Source organism: Dicentrarchus labrax, unplaced genomic scaffold (genome assembly GCF_905237075.1).
Source record: "Dicentrarchus labrax unplaced genomic scaffold, dlabrax2021, whole genome shotgun sequence".
In the NCBI taxonomy this organism is placed as follows: Eukaryota; Metazoa; Chordata; class Actinopteri; family Moronidae; genus Dicentrarchus; species Dicentrarchus labrax.
This window is the reverse complement of record NW_026136707.1, coordinates 4,822,633-4,844,332: the sequence shown is the minus strand read 5'-3', so window position 1 is coordinate 4,844,332 and position 21,700 is coordinate 4,822,633. Positions and strand designations below refer to the sequence as shown.

At 37.6% G+C, this 21,700-nt stretch overlaps 3 protein-coding genes across 7 annotated transcripts in view; 1 reads left to right on the top strand and 2 right to left on the bottom strand.

The window, feature by feature from the left end:
* Positions 1 to 547: 547 nt before the first annotated feature.
* Positions 548 to 4,753, top strand: LOC127367509 (uncharacterized). Its single transcript, XM_051407400.1, has 7 exons — positions 548 to 635; positions 2,053 to 2,234; positions 2,318 to 2,428; positions 2,724 to 2,780; positions 3,062 to 3,241; positions 4,106 to 4,222; positions 4,457 to 4,753. The coding sequence occupies exons 2-7, from the start codon at positions 2,064 to 2,066 to the stop codon at positions 4,523 to 4,525; spliced, it is 705 nt and encodes a 234-aa protein (XP_051263360.1). The 5' UTR covers positions 548 to 635; positions 2,053 to 2,063; the 3' UTR covers positions 4,526 to 4,753.
* Positions 4,754 to 11,938: 7,185 nt separating this feature from the next.
* The window catches only part of rpz4 (rapunzel 4), a 12,412-nt gene continuing 2,650 nt past the window's right edge, over positions 11,939 to 21,700 (bottom strand). The window contains exons 1-4 of one of the 5 annotated variants that reach the window (XM_051405894.1): positions 19,486 to 19,725; positions 15,759 to 15,894; positions 14,944 to 15,007; positions 11,939 to 14,787 (exon numbers count right to left, since the gene is read on the bottom strand). In XM_051405894.1, coding sequence (XP_051261854.1) covers positions 13,586 to 14,761 — 1,176 coding nt within the window. In that variant the 5' untranslated portion in view covers positions 14,762 to 14,787; positions 14,944 to 15,007; positions 15,759 to 15,894; positions 19,486 to 19,725 and the 3' untranslated portion in view covers positions 11,939 to 13,585. Of the gene's footprint in view, positions 14,788 to 14,943; positions 15,008 to 15,342; positions 15,504 to 15,758; positions 15,895 to 17,010; positions 17,036 to 19,485; positions 19,726 to 21,700 lie in introns of those variants that run through there. The other 4 variants (XM_051405892.1, XM_051405895.1, XM_051405896.1 and 1 more) reach the window with 4 other exon arrangements.
* Positions 19,880 to 21,700, bottom strand: part of rpz5 (rapunzel 5) — a 4,066-nt gene continuing 2,245 nt past the window's right edge. The window contains exon 2 of the mRNA XM_051405891.1: positions 19,880 to 21,700. This exon is cut by the window's right edge and continues 951 nt beyond it. Within this exon, the coding sequence (XP_051261851.1) occupies positions 21,403 to 21,700 (298 nt within the window). The 3' untranslated portion in view covers positions 19,880 to 21,402.

Below are 21,700 nucleotides of genomic sequence, written 5' to 3'. Positions count from 1 at the left end.
TAAACACACCGAGCAGTCACAGACACTGTGTGGATCAACAATCACTATTGTGGATGCAACTTTGATATTAGAGATACCCAAACTAAGATAAAAATAAGGTTGAAGAATTTTTTGACATGGCAACTGTGAGTTTTAATATTGTATAAAGATTACATTTTAAAGATAAAATTAGAAACAATACATGTAAACGATTGTTTTTTGTAAAATGTAATAAAAGTTAAAAATGTTTTTAATTGGTATCTAATCCTTTATCATAAACATTAAAAATAAAATGATTATCACCAGTAATGTTTATAGAGTTATAAAATGTTTGGGTGTACTGTCTTATAGACATTTTGAGGATTCTCGGCTTGTGATTGTACCCCAACATCTGAGAGAAGTATTGTGTATATACTTTTAAAACTGATCACAGACATTAAATTACGCATGAGTAAAACTTTGATTGCAGGTCTATAACTACTTTGTGTTGCTACTTTTACTCAAGCAGTTAATGTCGCTTTTATTTTGAAGAAATCAAATGGGCGACAGGATGTCAGTTGTTGTTTTTTTTTTTTTTGCTGCTACCTGAACCTGAACTCACCACCAGCAAATAACCAGACTGTCGCAGTTTCAGGTAGTCTTTATCCTCGAACCAGGTGAGTTCTCTGCACACACAAAAACACACAATTCATAATAATATGAACCTTACAAAGAGATAATCTGTTTATTGAGCTTTGAACATGGTGATATGGATTTTTTGTTAATCATGTTTTAATGATATGAGTAATGGTATATATATATATATTTACATATATATATATAAACCTTTGTTTATGTATTTATGTCATTTTACCATTTTGATTGAACAGTTTTTATTTTAGTGTGTGTGTGTGTGTGTGTGTGTGTGTGTGTGTGTGTGTGTGTGTGTGTGTGTGTGTGTATTGCTGATTGATTTTAATTTCCTACTTTAAACCTTTTGGGAAAGCTTTTGTTACATTTTGTGTCAGCCTTTCTACGATAAGAGGTTGAGATATGTGAGGATGAGAAGCGATATCTGGGAACTTCCTCCCTCCACATGACAAAGCCGGTTTGTGAAACCTTAAACCTGCATAACTATTATTTAACAAACAACATGATCCATGCCACACTGGCTATGAGAACACCTTATCACAGGCGTTAAATACCTGAAATATGTGCTGGTTGACTGGACGCTATTCACTCAGTCCACAACTTTCTCTTGTTTTTATTTCCACAAGACATGCAGGAATCATACCTCAGGGAGGGACTTAAACGGAAAACTGAAGCAAATAATGTCCTGCTTTGTCAACAAAAGCCTGCAGACCCCAAATATTCAGTTTACAGTAACAGGAAACAGTGAAAAGCAACAAATCATCACATTTGAGAAGTTGGAACAGGGGAATTTTGGGGCATTTTTGCTTAAGAAGTGAATATAGCAATTCATTATTAAAATTGCCTGACTAGACCCCTACCTTATGCAAATGAGGAACAGACAACATGATGCCCTGTCTTTTGAAAAGCACCATTTTTTATTTAGTGTAACAATGAACACAAAATAAACAACTTAAAATAGTCTTATACATATGTAATAGGCCTATATTCATATCTGCTATTAGCCTCATTTTGTTTAATTTTGTGGTCTTTTTGTCTCTTTGTGGTGGTTTTGTGATACCTATCTGCCACTGGGTTGTTGATAGGGTTACCAGAGACTCTAGAGATTTGATTAAAACATTGCTTTTTATTATTATTTTCAATATCTTAGTGTTGATCTCTGTATTATACCTGTGTGTTACATACCTGTACATAAATGTATAGATTATGTGCAGAATATTACATTTATTGTTCAGGTTTTACTTTTAGTTCAGTTAAATTATACTGTTCTGTTTGTATTTATGTTTTTAAAACTTAAATTATTATCTACCTCTTTGAGTTTACTTATATTATTTGTTTTGTGATTTACTTGGCTGCTGTTACTGCAATTTCCCAATGGGATTAACAAAGAACTGTATTCATGCATCCAGCCATCCATCCCAAAACTTCCATGTCATGTTGCAGGTGTGAGAGAGATGTCCGTCACTGTTGTCAAAGACGAGGGAGTGACTGTGGTCACTGTGACGTCTGACAGTAAGAGCATGTTACCACCGCTGTGCCAAATCCTCAAGAGTCTTTGCTACAGTCCAGTGTGCTGCTCAGTGTACAAGGGGCTGATGCAGAACAAGGCCATTTCAGCTCTTGGGGTGAGATAAATTGAAATGTGTGTTCATATGCAGTATTAAGTGGTGGTCCTAAGATGTCTTAAATTGTTTTAAATCTTTAACAGACTGTACAGATCATGGTGGGCCTGTTCAACATTGGACTTGGGCCAGGACGGATAAGCCATCAACCTGATGATTTTAATAATTTGGGAACTGCTTACTGGCTGGGTGGTGTGGTAAATAGTTTTGTTACATTAATTATAGCTTTAGATCATATTTATTTAATTTGTTTAACTTTGCTCTAGAGTGTTGTGGCAACAACAGGAAGTTTCCTGATGTTTTTGAGGTGCTTTACCAACCAGATACCAGAATGAGCAGAACAGGCTTTTCTAAATGGAGAACAACATTTACTGATTCTAGAAATGATTCTTTCTTTATGAGAAATAATTCATGGAAATATAACTTATAGCACAAGTGAAATACAATATAACAAATTTTAATGAATTTGACTAAGCTGTCTCCCCTCTTTAGTACATTGCAGCTGGAATTGTGTCACTTCTTGCTGACCGGTTCCCCTCTCTTTGCTTGGTAAGTAAAGACTAAAGGCCCTTTCGTGCTCTTTCTGTTGGGGTTTTAATAAGCACCCTGATCCCACTTTTATGTGAAAGTCTTCCGTATCACTTTCAGCACGGCACACGTATGAATATCTCAATCATCAGCCAAAAGTTGCTCAGGTGATTCTTCACATGTCAAATCAATCAGTAAACCCTTGCAGTCCGGTAGAAAAAACCCCTGTACAACGGGAGATGTTATGCATCTGAAAAGGGTTTAAGACTAAACTTTTAAAAGAATAATGTCTTTCCTCTCAGGTGGGCTTCGCTGTGTTCGTGAACATAATTGGATCCATTTTTGCCATTGTTGGCATTGTGCTGTATGGCATGGACCTGGGAGACAGCACTGTCTACAGGATGTGTAACTGGAGCAACGGGTACATGAGCAATATGTCTACTAATGATGACAACTGCAGATACATGGCGTACCTTTACCAGGTAAGCATACTTTTAAAGGATAATGCTTGTTTTATGCTATATGTTTCTTACTTTCAACAAATCCCATGAAAAGGCCTTTATGTTCCAACTGATTAGATAATCATTTAAAACCAACACACAAATACATAGTTCCATTTTTTTTTTTAAAGGCTCAGCAACTGGGCACTGTAGATTTTAGTTATTCAAAGGGGAGTTTATAGAGGATGCAGCAGGATGGTGAACAGACTCAAAATAAACTACAGTATGTGCGTTCACAGTAATGAAGCAACATGTTATTGCAGTAGTTCCCAACCTTCATCCTGAAGGGACGCCTTTTCTATCACTGATTAAAGTCATGATAAACTGGCGACCCCTAACAAAGTGATTTTATGGATATTTCATATAATATTCAATGAATGCAGAACAGCTGATAAACTGTACAATGAACCCAAATAGTGTACACAATAACTTCAGGAAGTTTGTGTAAAATGAGGGATTGTGCCCTCCTGGGAAGTTTTGGCGACCCCCAGGTTGGGAACCACTGCCTTATTGGATCAATGGAGCTCTATGGCACAGAGGAATACAATTATCAGGCTTTTGATACAGACATCAATTAATATTGGGGTTTTTATTGACAATGACAAAAACATCGCAATTTTCCAGCCCTGTCCTGTAATGTTAAACTTGAAAACACAATACAGTATAGCATTCAGTACAGTATTCACAATGTAACTTAAAACAGAGTCTGTTTCACAGTGCAGGAATCAGTGTAAATCATTACTACTTACATTTTAAACTTTTAAACATTAAAGTTTAGTGTCAAACCTCTTTCAAATTGAATGTTTTCCTTTTTTTTCTGTCTTTCTTATTTGTTCTCCTCATCAGCGTTTGTTGACAGCCATGGACATTACTATGATCGTCCTGGCTGTTCTCCAGCTGTGTGTCTGCATTAGCTTTGCTATTCTGGGCATCAAGGCTCTGCTTGGTAGGAAGAACGGCGAGGTATGAACCAAGGCAAACCCACAAGATCACAATCAAATTGGTGGTTAATAGTACTTATTAGTAGTAGTATTCCTAGTATAGCTGCTGGACTAGCAATATCAGTAGCATTAGTGGTAGAGGTTGTGGTATTAGGATGGATTACTGTTTGTAGTGATTGTAAAACATGAGTTAAATTAAAAGTAAAACTTTTTGTTGTGTTATTTTATCAGATTTTTCTTTGTATTGTGTCAACAGGGTGGCAGAGATGTTGAGATTTACGAGCCAGTGTTGAAGGAAGTCCTCATGACCAGTCCTGGAGCTTAAAATCAGTTCATCCAAAAATGAAGATGTAAAAGATGAATAAGCAACACTTTTTTTGGGGGTTTTTTCCTCTAGCTGAAAATAATCAAAACTGCTTTTATTACAAAGACACAATAATTTTATGCAAAAGAAAAAAATGTCTGTCATTGGGAATGTTTATTGTTTTTTTTTTCTGTCAGCTTCTGAAAGTTAAACTTGCTTGAATAAAAAGAGGAAAGTGTAAAAAGGCAATGTTTTTGAGTTTTTAAAAGCAATTTAAATTTTACTACATTGGGGAGGCAGATATCTCAAAATCTTGGCAGATAAAAGCAAATATATTCTTTCACTTGTTAATGAACAAAATGTGTTAATCTTGGCTAAATGGTGCAGCTCCTTTCATTTATTCTCTTCTCATCTCTGTTGTTCGTCAGGGACTATACTGAAAGATACATGGCGGTGAATTTTCAATTTTCAGTTTTCTGTGCGCCTCACAAAAAAAATCTATTTATTTCCATTTTATTGGGGAGGTAGTTATCTCAAAACCTCTGCAAATCCACCTGTCTGAATGCCTGGATACCTCTCGGGTTAAGTGGAAAATATGTATGTATGTATAACCTGTAATGACACTGTGTGCCACTAGGTGGTGTTCATTCTCTTAAATTCACACACACTTTGTAAATGACCTGCTGAACTGTGGGTTTTTCCAAATATGTGACACTGTTTCCTTATTTGAGAAGGAAACAGTGATAGCAGTGATACTGTACAAACATATACCATCTCCAAGCTCGACTTTATGCAATATAAATAATGGCTCAATTAATATTGTTTATAAAGGGTTTCAATTCCTAAAAAAATAATATTGCATATTAGGTTAGGAAATAATAAATACAGTGACATTGGTGAATAAAATAAATACAAAAATCCTTTTTTCTGTACAGATATATGTCCATATTTTCAGCCTTCAAACTTTGGTGATAAGCTTGGTTAACATGATAGGAATGTTGGAGGAGGATATGTTCAGACACTGACAAAGCATGAAACATAATGAAAGACAAATATTATTATAGGATTTGCAACTAACTCAAAAAGTATGGGAAAATGATCAAGAAGACTGGCTCATAGCAGGCTTAAACAAAATAAAAAATGTTTCCTTAAACTAAGAGTTATCAGTAGTTTGTTATGGCTGGGAGAAGGATTATCCAAGTCTGTCTGATGGCATATTGTTCTCTTTGTTCTCTTTGTTCAACTATTTCTCATTTCTTATTTGTATTTCTATCACAATTATTTGTTTTTATACTTATTTAACCACCAACCTGATGTGCATGGATGGACAGACATGACAGAGTTGAATCATTGCTTTGAGTTTCTGATTAAACAAGCCTTGATGTGGTTAAAAAAGAATCTACAGATCATTTATAGAATTTTTATTAATTATTCAAAGTTTTGGTGACAATGTAAGTCAATCTGAGGTTACTGTAGCTGTTAGTATTGTAAAAGATGAATTTAGATACCGTAGTAATCTGAAATGTGATTCAAAATAACAACCAGCCAGCTATACAATGTGACCTAATTTGATTTAATATTTTGTTTTGGTTCAGTTCGTCCAGATGTCTTTTTAAAGATGCATTTATAGCTCTTAAATACAGATTCCTTCCCAGATTACCTTTGTACCTTTACAACTATGTGTGGTTTTAAAATAGCGACACTGAGCTGAGAGGAAATTGTGGGATTCTGGGCAGCCATTGGGCATTAAAAATAAAACAAAATGTTTTGTGTGTTTAACCTACTGCCACACATGTCAGTGTAAGCTATCTTTAATGCAGAGTCAGACAGAAGTTTTACTCTAGACCCATAAATATCCGAACATGTCAGAGACACCTGCCCTGTTTCTGTGCAGCCTACAATATTCTGTTCTCATTAAAATTACAGCAGGTGCCTCGAATGTACTTGTTGATTCATGTTGAATTCCTGTTGCACAATACAGTTACAAACACACGGAGTGGCTTAAGGCAGAGCCACAGGTATGTCTGTGTTTTTCATGTAGTATTAATCCTGAATGATGAGGTGTAAGATGTCTACGTAATCTGTATTTAAAGGTACAGTAGGATTGGAAACTGATATGACTCACAAATTGTTTGACATTGTTTGACAGACTAACACTGGGCAACCACTCCACGTATGATTTCTAATTTGTTTGCACCAGCCAGGTCTGTAAACACAGCTGAAAAGGGCAAAGATCCGCAGTTGCCCTACCCTTATTACCACCACTAAGGTGTGCTTGAGCAGGCCCTTAACCTCCAACTTCCTTGCTGAAAAAATATATATGAAATCCACGTTTTCATACATGAAATGTGATATTTACAGTTGAAATATTACATAGCACGTTATATATATGAACTAATTGTATGAGAAAAAAAAATGTCCACATGTGATTTCTTTTATTTCACTTATGAAATATCTGAAAGTTACAAGTGCTGATTAAATATGAACGTTGAAATTGTGTTTAACATGTGATCAATTTATATTCCTGCAGACTGCAGATGACCATTCCTATTTTCAGGGAATTATAATGAAAACACATCTATGAATATTATATACCATTTATGCCGATAGATCCACCTAAATGTTACACACCTGCCACCATATAGCCACACTGTCTCTTTTCTAACCTTTTGGTTTGCTGCCTAATGGGAGAGAAACCAGTCAGGAGTTATTTGAAGTAGTAAAGAGGTGGAGTGGAGATGTCTGAAAGCTTTGCATAGTTTGTGCTGCGGTCATTGTTTGTTATTATATTGCAAAACAGATATTGTAGTCATTGCTTGTACATTCCTTAAAAGGCAAGAGGTATCAAAGGATCTAAAAGACGCCCCAGGTTACATTTAGAAAAAAATACCAGACTTACAATGACTGTGATACCACCTCTGAAGCTCCATAGTAGAGAGTTTTCTTTGACACATAGTCAGATAGCAGTGCCACATAAGCTTGTTGGGTCTTGCCCAGACATTGGTATGTGAGGAGGGAGGACAGAGGATCACGGGTGAGGAAGGGGACCAAGAGGTTCTGGGAGAAAACATGGTGTTTGAGGACAGAGATTATAAGTCAGTTAGTTTGTGGCTTTAGAGGGTTTTTTTCTGGGTAAATTCAGTGGATGCATTAACACAAGTCATATTTCAATTAATAGTCAATATTTTTCATGAATGAAGCATTGACACGAGTTAAAAACTTTAAACCTGAATCAACTGATTCTTAGCCCATGTTGAAGCGCAACAAACTGTAAACACAACACTGACATATTATCACCTATAAACCAAAACAATGAGCTGAAAAACGCTAAAATGCTGCTTTTCACATTAAACAGGGTAATTTGACCCACTGTTAATATAAAGAGCAGCCTTAAGTGTAGTCACTTTTAAAAATATATGGAAAAATAAACAACTTATTAACATGTAATCCATGTAGCACATAGCAAAGTGCATCAGTTTTAAGACTCTATTTTACATAAAATATCAGGAAAGTTAATCTACAGAACACTCAGATAATGCACATACTTTGGAAAGCATTTTACAGCAGTTGGTGGTTTAGGTTGCTCTTCATACTGGAATGCACTGTAATGTAATGCAATTGGAAACTCTTTAAGATTATGAACAACCAATAAAACAATTATGCACAAATACAGCATTTAATAACACAAGCAAAATAATTTGGTAAAGCAATCATCTACCACAGCTAGAATGCTGACTAGAAAGATGAGTAAGTTTGGATGTAGGCTGCAGTAGCTGATCCACAAAGAAGTCCTTCAAAAGATCAGCTCTACTTGGGAACATGTCAGCATCTGACTAACTTCATTGGGCTTTCTTTGAAGTCTCCTTCACTTTGTTCAGCATCAGCAGACTACTTTCATCCTCAAACCCAACATATTTGTTTCCTTAAAATAAGTAAGTAAGTCTTAAAGTGAGCTGCATTCAAAAGCCCTGAGCAGATGATGCAGAAACTTAGCCCCTCCCACAGCCCATCTGACCTGCACCATCTGATTAAAATATGTGACCACTTTTTTAAAACCAAAATGACTGCTTTTTCCACTGAAACTGAATTAAGGCAGAGTTGATGGTTTCACTTAGATAACGGGTGGCAGTACAATGTATTTCTGCAAGGCGGGCGAATCTTTTCGTTGCCACGTGATGTTTTTCTGCGTTCCTGAGATCACCTGATGGGTCGCGCTCAATGCAGGGCTGTGTGGCCAAATCATATTCATGGAAGAGTAATTCTGGTCTGATTAAAAGCATCACTTCCCCTATTCAACAGTTTTATGTCAGTCACCCCTTTAACCCACCTGGGCGGAGATAGAAACCCGGCCTGTAGCAGCCTTGCCATACAGAGGAAGAACAGAGGGGTCACTCCATAAATTTAAATGTATATGACTGTTGGTTTTATTGCTTTATTTTTATATGTCTCCATCTTTACTACTAAAGAAAGGTCATATTTATTTTTTAGTACCATATATTTTGATAAATATCAGTTAAAATCCTCATTGGCTGGTTTTCTTTCCTAATTTATATGTATTTATTTTAGCTTTTTTTATTTGTTGGTTCTTTTTTTGTAGCTGTATTTGTTTTGAACAAATCTTTTTGTTGTGCATTATTTTCCTTATGGCTCCCATTGACTCCATTACAATTCCTTCAAGGTCATAGTCAAGGTCAATGTGTAAAATTATGGAAATGTAAAACTTTACTGTTTACTGTGTCATTTTTGGCCGCTGTAGGCAGCTGTTATAATATAAAAATCTTTGATAAACCCCACTACACCAGACAGACACAGTAAGCAGGTAGATGGTGAACATAATGGAGCATTTATCAGTCCCTCAGGAGTTGGTTGAGACCCAAACAGAGCTACAAGAGAATGAATATTAAATTCTTAAACACAACTCCAAATAAATGCTAATGTTGCTCCGTATTGGATGGAAGTGTAAATAAGCAACTGTGTGCTAATAAGTTCACCATATCAACTTAAAAGGCACGTTTGAAATATATTCAGATTCTAAAATGTCTTCCCATATTGCCGGTGTTTGTCAATGTTTTTTCAGCGGTGATCATTTTCAGGCTCATTTTCTGTAAGTTGCTGATGAAGCAGTGTGTGGGGCTCAGTTCACTGAGCATTGATGTAAGTGGGTCACTTGCCAGTGGAAATTTGGAAAGCACTTGTGAGAGATTTGCTTCGTTAGGAAGCAAAGGGAAAGTTTAAATTCCCTCAGTCTTAGTCTTGTTCCATTGGCAAACAGGTATCCAGACAGCAGGGCATGTCTCTTCTGCAAGCCAGATTTTCGTAATTGGAGTATTTTTCCCGACATCAAAAGACTGCCTGAGCCCTCCAAATTTAAGACAAAGTTCCTGCTGTTATTGCAGAATTTCTTATGTTACTTATGCTGGCACCGGCCTAAATCCCATCTCTCTTTTGGGTTCCTTTTCTCCCGTCATATAAGCTTGAACTCCATGTCATTGTGCATGTTATTGTACTTTTGTTTCAGGGAAAGGAGGATGAACAGTTATCACAGTGGGATTTTTCTCTCTTTGGATTCTGTTGCCTGTGATAAAAGGCTGTATAAATAAATCTAATAACCTTAAACATGAACTTGTGTAGGAGAAGATAGAGATACAGAGAGGACTACAGCACCCTTTTGGCTTAACAACCTCATAAACAAAGCTAAACAACTCGTGACCACTTGTCAAAGGTTACAATACATATTACTATGAGATGTGAGCTTTCAGAGTGAGTTTTACCTTCTCAGAGTGGTTCATTTGATTATTTTCTAGAGGCCTGAAAAAGTAAAACTATGCAGTATTTCACAAGGGAAGATACAAATCAAGATGAACCTGTTGTTTTTTGTCCTTTTATACCTTGTTACCTGTCTTGTGACCCCTCAGATTGATTTTTGGCGCTGTTAGGCTATGCAGACCCCGAGGCTGGGGTTGGTTTGGGAACCAGTTCAGCAGGCTAACATCTCCAGGTCTCATGGCTGGCGTCAAACCTCCATACAGGTAACAAGTGCCTTTGATTTTAGACATGATAAAAATCTAAATAGTACTGTTTTGAATCCATGTTTATTGAATTCACTTTACTGTGTATTATTACTGTATTATACAGTAACATGCTTTACTCAGAATTTCCTTCTGTTTATGTCCAAATCCAAGAAATCTCCATAAAAACACATTTAGACAACAATCTTTGACCCACTTGTTTTCCTTTGCACTTGTTCATTTCTGTTGAGGCACTTGTCTCACCAGTGTGATGTACTGCAAGGGACATGAGTCTTTCTAAGCCGAAGATAGAAAAGCCACAACCACATAATTATAGCACACTATGGGTGTTTCCAAACAGGCTAACCATAATATCCTTTTTCTCTTTTCTCTCTCCTTTTTTTTTTCACCAAGATGTACATTTTTTCCTCAGAACAATTGGGTGTTACCTTGATGTTACCCCGCTCATTGACATCAGTAGGGTGGAATTTGATATAGTACTTGTGTCTTTTCTCTTCTTCTGGTAGTTAAACAAATCTGAGCTGCTTGTGACATTTGACCTTAATGTGTGTGGTAAAAACTCCCCCTTGCAAGTTACAGAGTACAGTGGCCATGTCACTATTCTGCTTTTACTGGAATTCAGTGGGACCAACAGGTAAAGAGACATCCTAGAACCAGAAGGCCCAGATTCAGGTCTCTCTGAGTGAGAGCATGAACCTTTACTGAAGTGCTTTTGACTGTGACCAAATGTGTTTATTTTCCTTTAAGAGTCAAGTATTTAAGGAAAATATAAAACAGCAGCACTTTAATTTAAGTTGTCCTATTTAGAATTTCTAAGCAGTATATAAGTATTTAATAAATGGTTTATAATTTACAATATAATCTAGTTGTATGCATTATGTTCATTAATGTAGTTGCCAACAACTACATCTCCTCCTATAGGTGCCCCTAAGTGGACAATAATGCATGTTAATAAGGTCAAACACAGTCATAATAGTATAACATATGCATATTCATAGGATAAGCTATAATTGTAAAATACTAAGATTAATAAAATGTTATACTATCTCTTCACTACATCACAGTATACTGTGTTATAAACCTTTCATTAAATGTTAATACAGTACTTATAAATGCTTAAAGTTTGTGTTGACTTTGTAATGCACAGCACATGTTGATAATTGAACATCTGCACATATTAGTAACCATATATTTTACATGTTCCTCTTTTGAGAAATACATAAATACATACATACATACATACAGCTGATATTGGGATAATTTCAGGTGTTTCAGTGAGGGTGCAACTTTTGACCTTATATGTATTTACTTCAGTTTTTCAATCAGTCCTGTAACCAGACAGTCTGAGGTTTGTGTCTTATATAAACCACACAAACTGCAAGTCATTCACAAAAATACACAAACAAATGATATATGAGTTTATTTGGAAGATTTATTACATTCATTGCTTTGGTGTACCAACAGGATGTTGAATCTGAACCCAAATATGCTGTATGGAAATACTAATAATATAACAGGAGTGCAACGTAAACGCCTTGTATCAAGTTTACAGTAAATGTGGGGCATATATTTGTGACATAAAATATTCTAAAAATGTATTAAATTTGGGTAATGACACATAGAAACAAAGAAGAAACACATATTTGTGTACAATAATGCACAAGATATCTACAACAAACATTAAAACAGGTCAGTGGTCTAAAAGATTACAAACAGAATCTTTCTGCAGAGTCAACATATGTTAGTTCTCATAACGTAGTGTAACTGTCATGGTCAGATTATACAAATTTTGATCAAAACCTCCATAATAAAAAAACATTGCCCACAATTCAACAGTTCAATCCTACTTAAAGGTAAATTCTCTACATATAAGAGTACAGAGTAAATGAAGTTGAGGGATTTGAGCAGGTACAACTTTGCAGGTTGTGTTGCACACCCAAACAGGTAAAGACACAAGAATAGCTATGTTAGGCATCTGCATGTAAACAAAGTGTTGCTGTCTCTACGCCTCGGCATGTTCGTGGCAGGGTGTGTAAATAAAGTTTCATGGGCACCAGTTCACTACAGCAAATGCTGTTTGAGGCCTTGGGATTGTGCTTTCCTGTGTTTTTTGTTCAAACTGTACAGCAGCCAGTAACAAGGTTTACCATTTTTATCACACCAGTACAAAAAGGTGAAATCAAAATGAAGACTTTAAGGCTACTGTTACATTCTCTGTAAATGTCTGGAGACATTTTCGCTCATGGCTTAGGTATATATGTCCTCAACAGGGCGAGGTCCCCGCTTATCTCTAAGAGCAAAACTTAATCTCCGTATGACACCCGGATTCTAAATCAACAGCTTTCCCAGCACATCCCACTGTAACAAAACAACCAGGTCCCCCTTAAATTTATAATGACAGAAGAAAATGCAGTTGTAGATCTTATATGAGAATTACTCTGCAACTGTCAGCTTCACTAACTACATAACAAAACCACTTAGATATAATACAGCATAAACCAAGGCTAAGCTCTTCCATTCATTCTGAGAAATAAGCAAAGTACAGCTCCATGTGATCAAGAAGGTAATTATTATAAGTTAAAGAATCTAGTTCATGTTGTGGAAGTCTGCACACAAGACATTTATGGCTAGTCTGTCTGTCCTGGAAGAGGGGACTGTCCTCTGTTGCTCTTCCTGAGGCTTGTTTCATTTTTATCCCCCATTTAAGTGTTTTTTGTGGAGTTTTTCCATATCCTAAGCGAGATTGGTCGGTTTGTGTGTCGTATGCTGCACAGATTGTATAGCCCCTCGAGGCATATTTGTGATTGGTCATATTGGACTATATAAAATGAAGCTGACTTCAACAAACTCACAGTGAACGTTCTCAGAAAAAGGGAATAATTCAGTGAAAGGGGGCTATTGATAGGTGAAATTAAGGCACATACTGTGTAATATTCCACTGCTAAGGCCAAGTAGAGAGGCAGCATTAGACTCTATGATTGTTGGTGTAACAAAGTGGCCTACAAACATAGAATGAGAATGACTTTTGAGTGTTTTTTCAGTGTCTACAACTTCAAGCTGAGTGAGCGCAGACGTAGAAGTTTTTGTGCTCGTCCCAGTAGTGGAGATCATCTGCGAAGCTCCAGGAGCAGGCCAGGTCTTTGCTGGTTTTCACAGTGTGGACCACGCAGTCGCCGGGCAACTTCTCAAAGAGGAGCTCTGCTACACTCGGCACCGTGACTTTCTTCTGACTCTGGATCAGCTGCTGGATGTGATTCTTATCCACAGGCTCAGGCGAGGAGCTGTAGGACACCCAGATGTTAAGTTTCTCATCTGATGAGGGGACCTCGAAGCGACTCCTCCCTGTTGGGCAGTGGAAATCCTTCTTGTTGGCGAACAGGCCTGTAGGGGACTTGAATATGCGCACAGACCAGCCCACCCAGTCATACTTCTTCTTTAATGTCTCTATGATAGCATCTGCTAGTTGCTGGTTGGTTAAGTTTGGCCGGTCTCTCACCAGTCGACGGGAATCCAACTCAGCCTGTTTGGGGAAGCTGACGATGCAGTCTTCAATGACAACATTCATTTTATCCTGGACAACCTTCATCTTCTCACCCCAGTCTTTCAGAAGCGCATCCTCCTCATCATATCCCTTCAGAGCGGCGTGGCCCAACAGCGCAATGAGCCCGATACAGAAGAGCTTCTTCAGCCTAGCACAGAAGTCCTCCACTGGCCGGCGACTTTTCTCCTCGTAGTTCAGAGTGATCTCAAGCACAGATTCCCCAGAGAAGTTATCCCCCGTCACAGCATTGTAAAGGGTGATAAGGTTTTTGTCACCTCCTGTCTTGGCGAAATGCTCCAGGAAAAGCTTCTTTTTGACTTCCCGGAACTTGGGTTTGGCATTGAGGATGTCCATGTACTTCCTGAACTGGTTAGTGATGTTCTCCTCCAGCGGGAAATACACGGCATCCAATCCGCTCTTCTTGATCTCATCGTTGATCCTCTGAATCTCCTCTGAGACCACCTCCAGACGCTCTCGCACCTTCTGAAACTGCTCCTTCATGAACGCAGCCTCTTTGCTCTCTACATTGTCCAGAGCCAGTTTAACAATTGGAGCAGCGATGGAGAAAACAGGGAAAAGGTCGCCGGCGATACTGGCCACCACTTCAGCTCCCTGTTCAAACACTTCCATCACCGTCTCCACCATATCCTTCTTCTCTGCTACAATCTTCTGTAGCTGGTTTGCCATGTTTGCTGATGTCTCTCAGACTGATTCTAACAAGGGAAAAATGTTGACATGGTTAAAAGTCAAAATTTGTCCAAGTACACCTCTTATAAGAACAAAGTAAAAATACAGACTTGAACAAAAATGAGGAAGAAAGTATCAGTCATTATACTGACATAAATGTTGGGTTTTCTTGATCTACTTACAGCTCTTTTCCAGTGTTGTTGGACTGTGGCCTTCTCCCTTGCTCCTCGTACAACACGGCAAAAACTGATAAGGAAAGAGAGAAACAGCCAAGTGAGCTTCACTGCTGGCTGCTGGCCACACCCAGTGAGCAATGAGTCAACAATGCAAAGGGAATTCAGCAGTGACGGAAACAACTGTTTGTATGTTATTTGTGTGTTTAGTGTTGGGTTAAAGGTATTAAAGGTCTTAATGTTAAACTGTATATCTCAAACAAGCAATGAGCCATTTCTCTTGGTGCAGTTGTGGGGCAACATTGAGGAACACTGACTGACCTTAAACCAAGCTAAGCCTTACAAATAAACTACTAACTCATACGTTTTCCCTGAACTCAGGTTTAAAATAGAAAGAAAATAGATTACAGTATGCAGTCCAATAATGTAGAACAAAATAAGTGCCAGTATTTCTCCTGTCAGCCAGTCTGTTTATGCTATTCTACAAACTTTATGCTATGATTTTGATAAATATTCTTTGTTTTCTTTCCCATTACAGTTAGTTAGTTAGATGAGAAGATCGATACCACTCTCATATACTGTATACACACCTGGAGCTGCAGCAGGCCGTTAGCTTAGCATAAAGAGTGGAAACAACTTGCCTGGCTCTGTCCAAAGGTTAAAAAATTTCCCTAAAACTCACTAATTAACTAATGCATCTTGTGTGTTTAATCCAAACAAAAAACACTGTCTAAAAATAACAGAAGAGATTTCATGTGGGGTTATGGGCTGGACCGATTGGCTGGGAGCAGTGACTGTGACTTGTGTACGTCAGATTTTGTTACCTTTGGACAGGGTTTATGTTAACCCTTTCCCCTTGTTTCAAGTCTCAGTACTAAATTAATCTAACCAGCTGCTGGCTCTAGCTCCAAATTGAACAGGCAGGCATGACAATGGTATCGATCTTCTCATCTAACACTGCTGCAAGAAAGAGAAAAAGCATACGTCAAAATGTGAAACCTTTGCTTTAACTTTAAGGCAACATGGATGAGGAAGTGCTACGGATTAAGTCATACACTGAGCTGGCATCAACACATTCATTTCCATGACAACTGAACATGAAGACTGTATTATATATCTGATAGGTCTGGAAATGGCCCTAACATAACAATATGAAAGGTTGAAAGTAAGTATTGTGTGATGTTAAGTGATTGTTGATATGAAGGAAATTACTTTCTGTCTTGCACTTTAAAAACAAGTCCAGTGGATTTGGAAAATCCTGATCTCACACAAACAACTCCTCCAAGGCCAGGAAACAGTAATAGCTGACTGTAACAGCAACCCAGGTTGAGTCTCTGGGCATGTTCAGACATGTTCTTTTGCAAAACTGGAAATGTGTAATTTGGGTGGAAATCACATTTTGGTACAGAATGATGGTACAGTCATCAGCTGGCTTCACAAACTCAGTCACATTCCTTGTCTACGTAGCAGCTGTATGTAATGAACCTGTCGTCACATGTTTTAATTCAATGTTCTGGCCACCGGAGTGTTGTTCACCTTCGGTTTTTAAATTGTGGCTGAAGGAGAAGCAGCAGTGCTGTCTGTCCCTCAGCCGGCCCAGTCAATATTGGAGCAGCAGGCGTGGGAAGTGATTAAGTGGAAGAGGTTAAACTTGCTCTGCAAGGGTGCGTTTTCCAATGAAACTCAGCAAGTTACCACGGCAACAAGACAATGGAAAATAATCTGTCAGCTCATTTGTCTCTTTGCTGAGGTTTGTTCTGGGGGTTTATCTAGCTAGACTGCAGAAGACTGCAGTAAGAGAAGAAGATAGCACCCATTCCTCTGCCTAATGCATCACACACCTCTGCAGCAGCCAGACACATCTGCAGGCACCCACAGACATGAAGGATGTCCACACTGGTGATTTAATTCCACCATGGGCACAAAGATATCTGTCTGATGTCTGCGAAATTAAAGGAATAGTTCCACGTGATGGGAGATACACTTATCTGCTTTCTTGCGCAGAGTTGATAAGAAGATCAATACCACTCTCTTGTCTTTCCATTACATATCAAGCTATAGCCAGCAGCTGGTTACCTTAGATAAGCGTAAAGAGTGGAAACAGAGAGAAGTCTCTAGTCGGGCTCTGTCCAAAGGTAAATCCGCCAACAAGTCCCTATAAAGCTCACAAAATAACATGTTATACATTGTTGTCAACCAAAGTGTAGAAATGACGCATTGCGGTTTATGTGCTGGCCATGATGTCTTGGCCAGGAGCAGTGACTTCCTGATGCCTCGACACACAACCTACAAAACAAGCAACTTGTTGTTTTATTCTTACATTTTGTACCAACTAAATAAACGAGATACGATGTGTTAATTAGTAAGATTTAGAGGTGCTGGTAGGGAGATTTTTTATCTTTGGACAGAGTCAGGCTAGCTGTTTCTCTGTCTTTTGTCTAAATTAAACTGACCAGCAGCGAGCTGCAGCTTAAGGTTTAATTGACAAGACATGAGAGTGGCATCAAGAAAGCAAGCAAAGAATAAGTGTTTTTCATAAATTGTCAAACTATTCATTTAAATAACCTCCACAACTGCTATAATTGTGATATAAAATATACAATATCCGCACAATTTCCTTGAGAACAAAAAACAACACAGTAAAGGAAACTCCAGCAGGATGTTAGAACATTTACAGTGACTGTAATTTATTGGATTTGACCATGCTGAAAGTGTGATTCCTGTTTTCCACTGATGTTCTCTATCTCTTTCAGGGTCCCAGGGGTTGTGTAACTGCATGCACTGAGTGCATGTGAACCACCTTCACACAGACAATTCAAACATAAAAGTGCTTAAAGAAATCGCATTTTCAGAGACAAAGAGCTGGAGGTGTAACTGCAGTCCGCATACCAGCAATATGAGGGCCAAGATATAGACAAGCATAGCGAGTCTTGTTTTCACTAATATTTCTACTAATATTCAGTCATTTACGGTGCTGGTAAGTCACTACTATAAGTACATTTACTCAGAGTACTGTAGTTTAAGGTACTTCGGTATTTCCATTTTATACTACTTCAGAGGGAAACATTATATTCTTTACTCCACCGCTTTCATTTGACAGCTAAAGTTACTACTACTTTTTATATTATGATTTTACATTTAAAAAAAGATAACCTGATAAAATAAAATGCAGCGTTCAAAATTAAACTAGTGGTTTCCAACCATTTTGACCTGTGACACTAATAAAAAAACTGATTCCCCCTCTACACTTGTTAGATTCATTTGAATAACTGTTTGAGCACCAAAAAAGCAAAGATTGATTAAATAAATAAATACAGATTTGTGTTGCAGACCTTTGTTTTTCATCTCTCCTACCACATTTATCATTTCACTACCCTTCACATCTTTCATCTTTTCCCACCCTTTGGAGGAGACCAACCTCTAGTTAGCAAATCACTGGACTAATACCAGTGTATATACAGTAAAGTAGTTAAAACTAGCTCCACGTCTAACAGCTACAACTGTACAATGCTGCACACTGATGCTTCAGTAATTATCTGCAATGCAGTACATAATATGTCAGTAACAGGGGGCGTTTTGCTGTAGAACGAGTACTTCTGATACATTTAATGATAATACATGTGTACTTTTACTTATAACATGAATGTTTATTTATAAAGGAAGATTTTTTACAGTGTGGTATTGACACTTAAGTAAAGAATGTGAGCACTTCTTCCGCATCTGGTAATAAACAGTTAGATGAAATGCACTGATTGAAAACAATGGTAAGCTACAGTGGAAAAGTGTCCATTTCTTGAGACAGTTTCATTTAACTGCATTTGTGATTATTACTATAAAAAAAAAAAAATGAACATGCTTCGAGTTCCAGGCTACTTCAAACCACAGAATGACCATAAAATAGATCAAATTATGGATGCTTCATTTATGTTAATGTGCCAGAGCTTCCTCTTAAACAGAAAGATGACCAAACCCTCCTCCTGACAGCTGACCACTCAGTCTGGCCTCAGAGAGAGACACAACTAATCGCTCTGTTAATGCGCCCTCTTAATGGACAACGTATCGATCAGTCCGTGTACAAGGGCTCTAATTGTATCATTTTACAGCCGAAGGACCGAGAGCCAAACAAACATCGCAGGTTAACGCCACAGATTCGGGTTTTATTACAACGCAACACAAGTTTATAAACGCCTTTAAAAAGTTTGACACTTCCTGGAAAAAGTTAAAGCGGTGGCACCGGAGCTGGCAACCAACGCCCATAAAAGTAGACACTTTTTGTTTAAACTGCATTACATTTTTTGCAGATTCATCTTAATGGACCCACTTCACTTTATTAGATGAAGCTGCGTTAACAAAGTATGTACGCGTATTTGACGTATTTAACAGCAATGCGTCAAAAGAGGAAAGAAAAAGCTCGATTATGTAACAAGAGACTGGAATGAAGTCGATGGGAGTTGAATCGATCATTTACTATTAAAGTGTCCCATCACTAACACACAGTTAACCTAAATGTTCCTGTCCACTATGAAGCATTTTGAACAGAAATGGACTCACCTTATAAAGTTTGCGGAAGAAATACACTAACAGACTGTTTGTCTTCCTATTGGTCATGTGGCTCTCATATTACAGAGCAGAGGCACACCCAGTTAAATAGAAAAAAAACTTGGGTGGTGGTGGAGGGAGAGAAAAAAAGTTGTGAGCATAATAGGTTGTTGCTGTGGCGATATTTTTACAGTTCAACCACCACCCATTTAACAAACAATGGAGTTATTAAATCATTCTAACTGCTGAAGGAGATTGTTTGGATTTAGAAAGAGTAAAAGAGAAAATAGTCAGCCGATCCTTATACATAATACTTAGTCATGTTTTTCATTCTTTTTTTAGTTGGTTGTAACTCAAATAGTGCTTTAAAGTAACGGAGTAATGATTACCAAAGATGACAAGAACATTCATATTTGTTGTTTATTACAAATTAAAGTAAAATATACATAAGTATCTTCATGAAGTGATTGTGGACTATTGATTTTTAAAGTTTTCCCAGTAGCACTATATTGCACCAAAAGCTGCACAAATATTAGAATAGATTTTTCTTTGTACACATTTATATTTAGGGGTGGGCGATACCAATAAAATCTGTTACCACAGTGTATGTCATTTATTTATTTTGTGATAGGCTATGTACGTTGTGTAGATAGTAAATATATTGGAAAATCAATCAAAGAATAGAGAGATAAAATGAACAATCTCATATGACGGGAGATAAACTTATCTCCTTTAGTCTGAGAACCTTCTTATTCATGTTGACATAAAGGAATATCTCAACATTTTGAGAAGTACGCTTATTTTAAGACGTAGCATAAAGACTGGATCTAAAAGGACACAGCTAGAGTGGCTTTGTCCAAAGGCAATAAAAGTCCGCCTACAAGCACTTCTAATGCTCACACATTATATTTGATCCCATTTGTTTAATCGAACAAAAGGCAAAGTGTAAGAACATTACAATGATACAGGAGTTTATTTGTTGAGACTCCAGGAAGTCACTACTCTCAGCCAAAAACTACTCTAGCACATAATCTACAAAATTAAGTTTTTATACTTATAATTAGTTTACTTTAGAGGTACTGGTAAATGGGTTTTATTACCTTTGGACAAAGGCAGTGTAGCAGTTTCTGCATAGTTCAAGTCTTTATGCTAAGCTAAGCTAACTGTCTCTTGGCTGTGCTCACATTATCTAACAAACACGAGAGCAGTATCAATCTTCTCATTCAACTCTTGGCAAGAAAACAGTGGTTTCTCTAAAATGTCCAAATATTCCATTACATTTTGAGCTTGACGGTTCATTTTTGACGTCCGAAACAGCAGCTGATTAAACAGTTTCAACTCAAGGTCCATTTACTTGCTTGTTCTAGAGCTTTCAAGGGCCATTAATGAACAGTGAAGCTCAAATTATATAATTTTTCTAGATCTAAACTGATAAATCTGGGTACTGCACCACAATAATGCCATAAAGCTAATTGATTTACAGCATTACCCACAATTGTCCAATACACCCAGAGATGGTAAACAGATTAAAAGGGATGGGTATGTTGGTGTATGACAAAAGTCTCTGGCAGCAAACAGGCTAATATCGTCATATCGCCCAACCCTATAACATCCACTGGGGACAGAATCATTCTAAGTTTTCATAGCACATAACAAATTGAAGCTGGCATGGAGATGTAAGGCTCTGAAATTTCTACAACACCCTTAAGCTGCTGTATCATCAACAGAGGAAAGATATAAAATAATAAAAAAATCATCATAAATCACAAATAAGAAAATTAATCACATACCAGAAACCAGACATAGCGGATTATGCATCAGCGCAGACAATATTTATGAATACATTTCTATATTTAATGGAAATATTTCCAGTTCTCTGGGAAAGACATTCATGAAATTGATTTGTTGTTCACTTCTTCCCGTGTGCAGCTACTCGGGGTGGATACACAGGTAGGCTCTTTTGTGTTTCCCATAGTAGTAACAATCCTCATGGAAGTTGTTGATCTCCACCACCTCCTTGTAATGGCTAACAGCATGGACTAGGCAGTTGGGGAAGCTCTTGTTCAACGACAGAGCCACTCCCATCATGTTCCCCTTCAGCTTCTGGCTCTCAATCTGCTCCTGGATCTGACTCTTGTTAATGGGCTTGGGGTTAACACAGAAAGAGACCACCACTTTGATCTTGTTCTTGGTCAAAATGTCAAACCAGTTGGCTCCTCCACTTCCG

Bases quoted from the DNA above. Each gene is read 5' to 3' on its own strand.
- LOC127367509 (XM_051407400.1), top strand. From the start codon at position 2,064: ATGTCCGTCACTGTTGTCAAAGACGAGGGAGTGACTGTGGTCACTGTG. The intron at 2,235-2,317 runs GTGAGATAAATT...AATCTTTAACAG, and splicing joins AGGCCATTTCAGCTCTTGGG to ACTGTACAGATCATGGTGGG. The intron at 2,429-2,723 runs GTAAATAGTTTT...TCCCCTCTTTAG, and splicing joins CTTACTGGCTGGGTGGTGTG to TACATTGCAGCTGGAATTGT.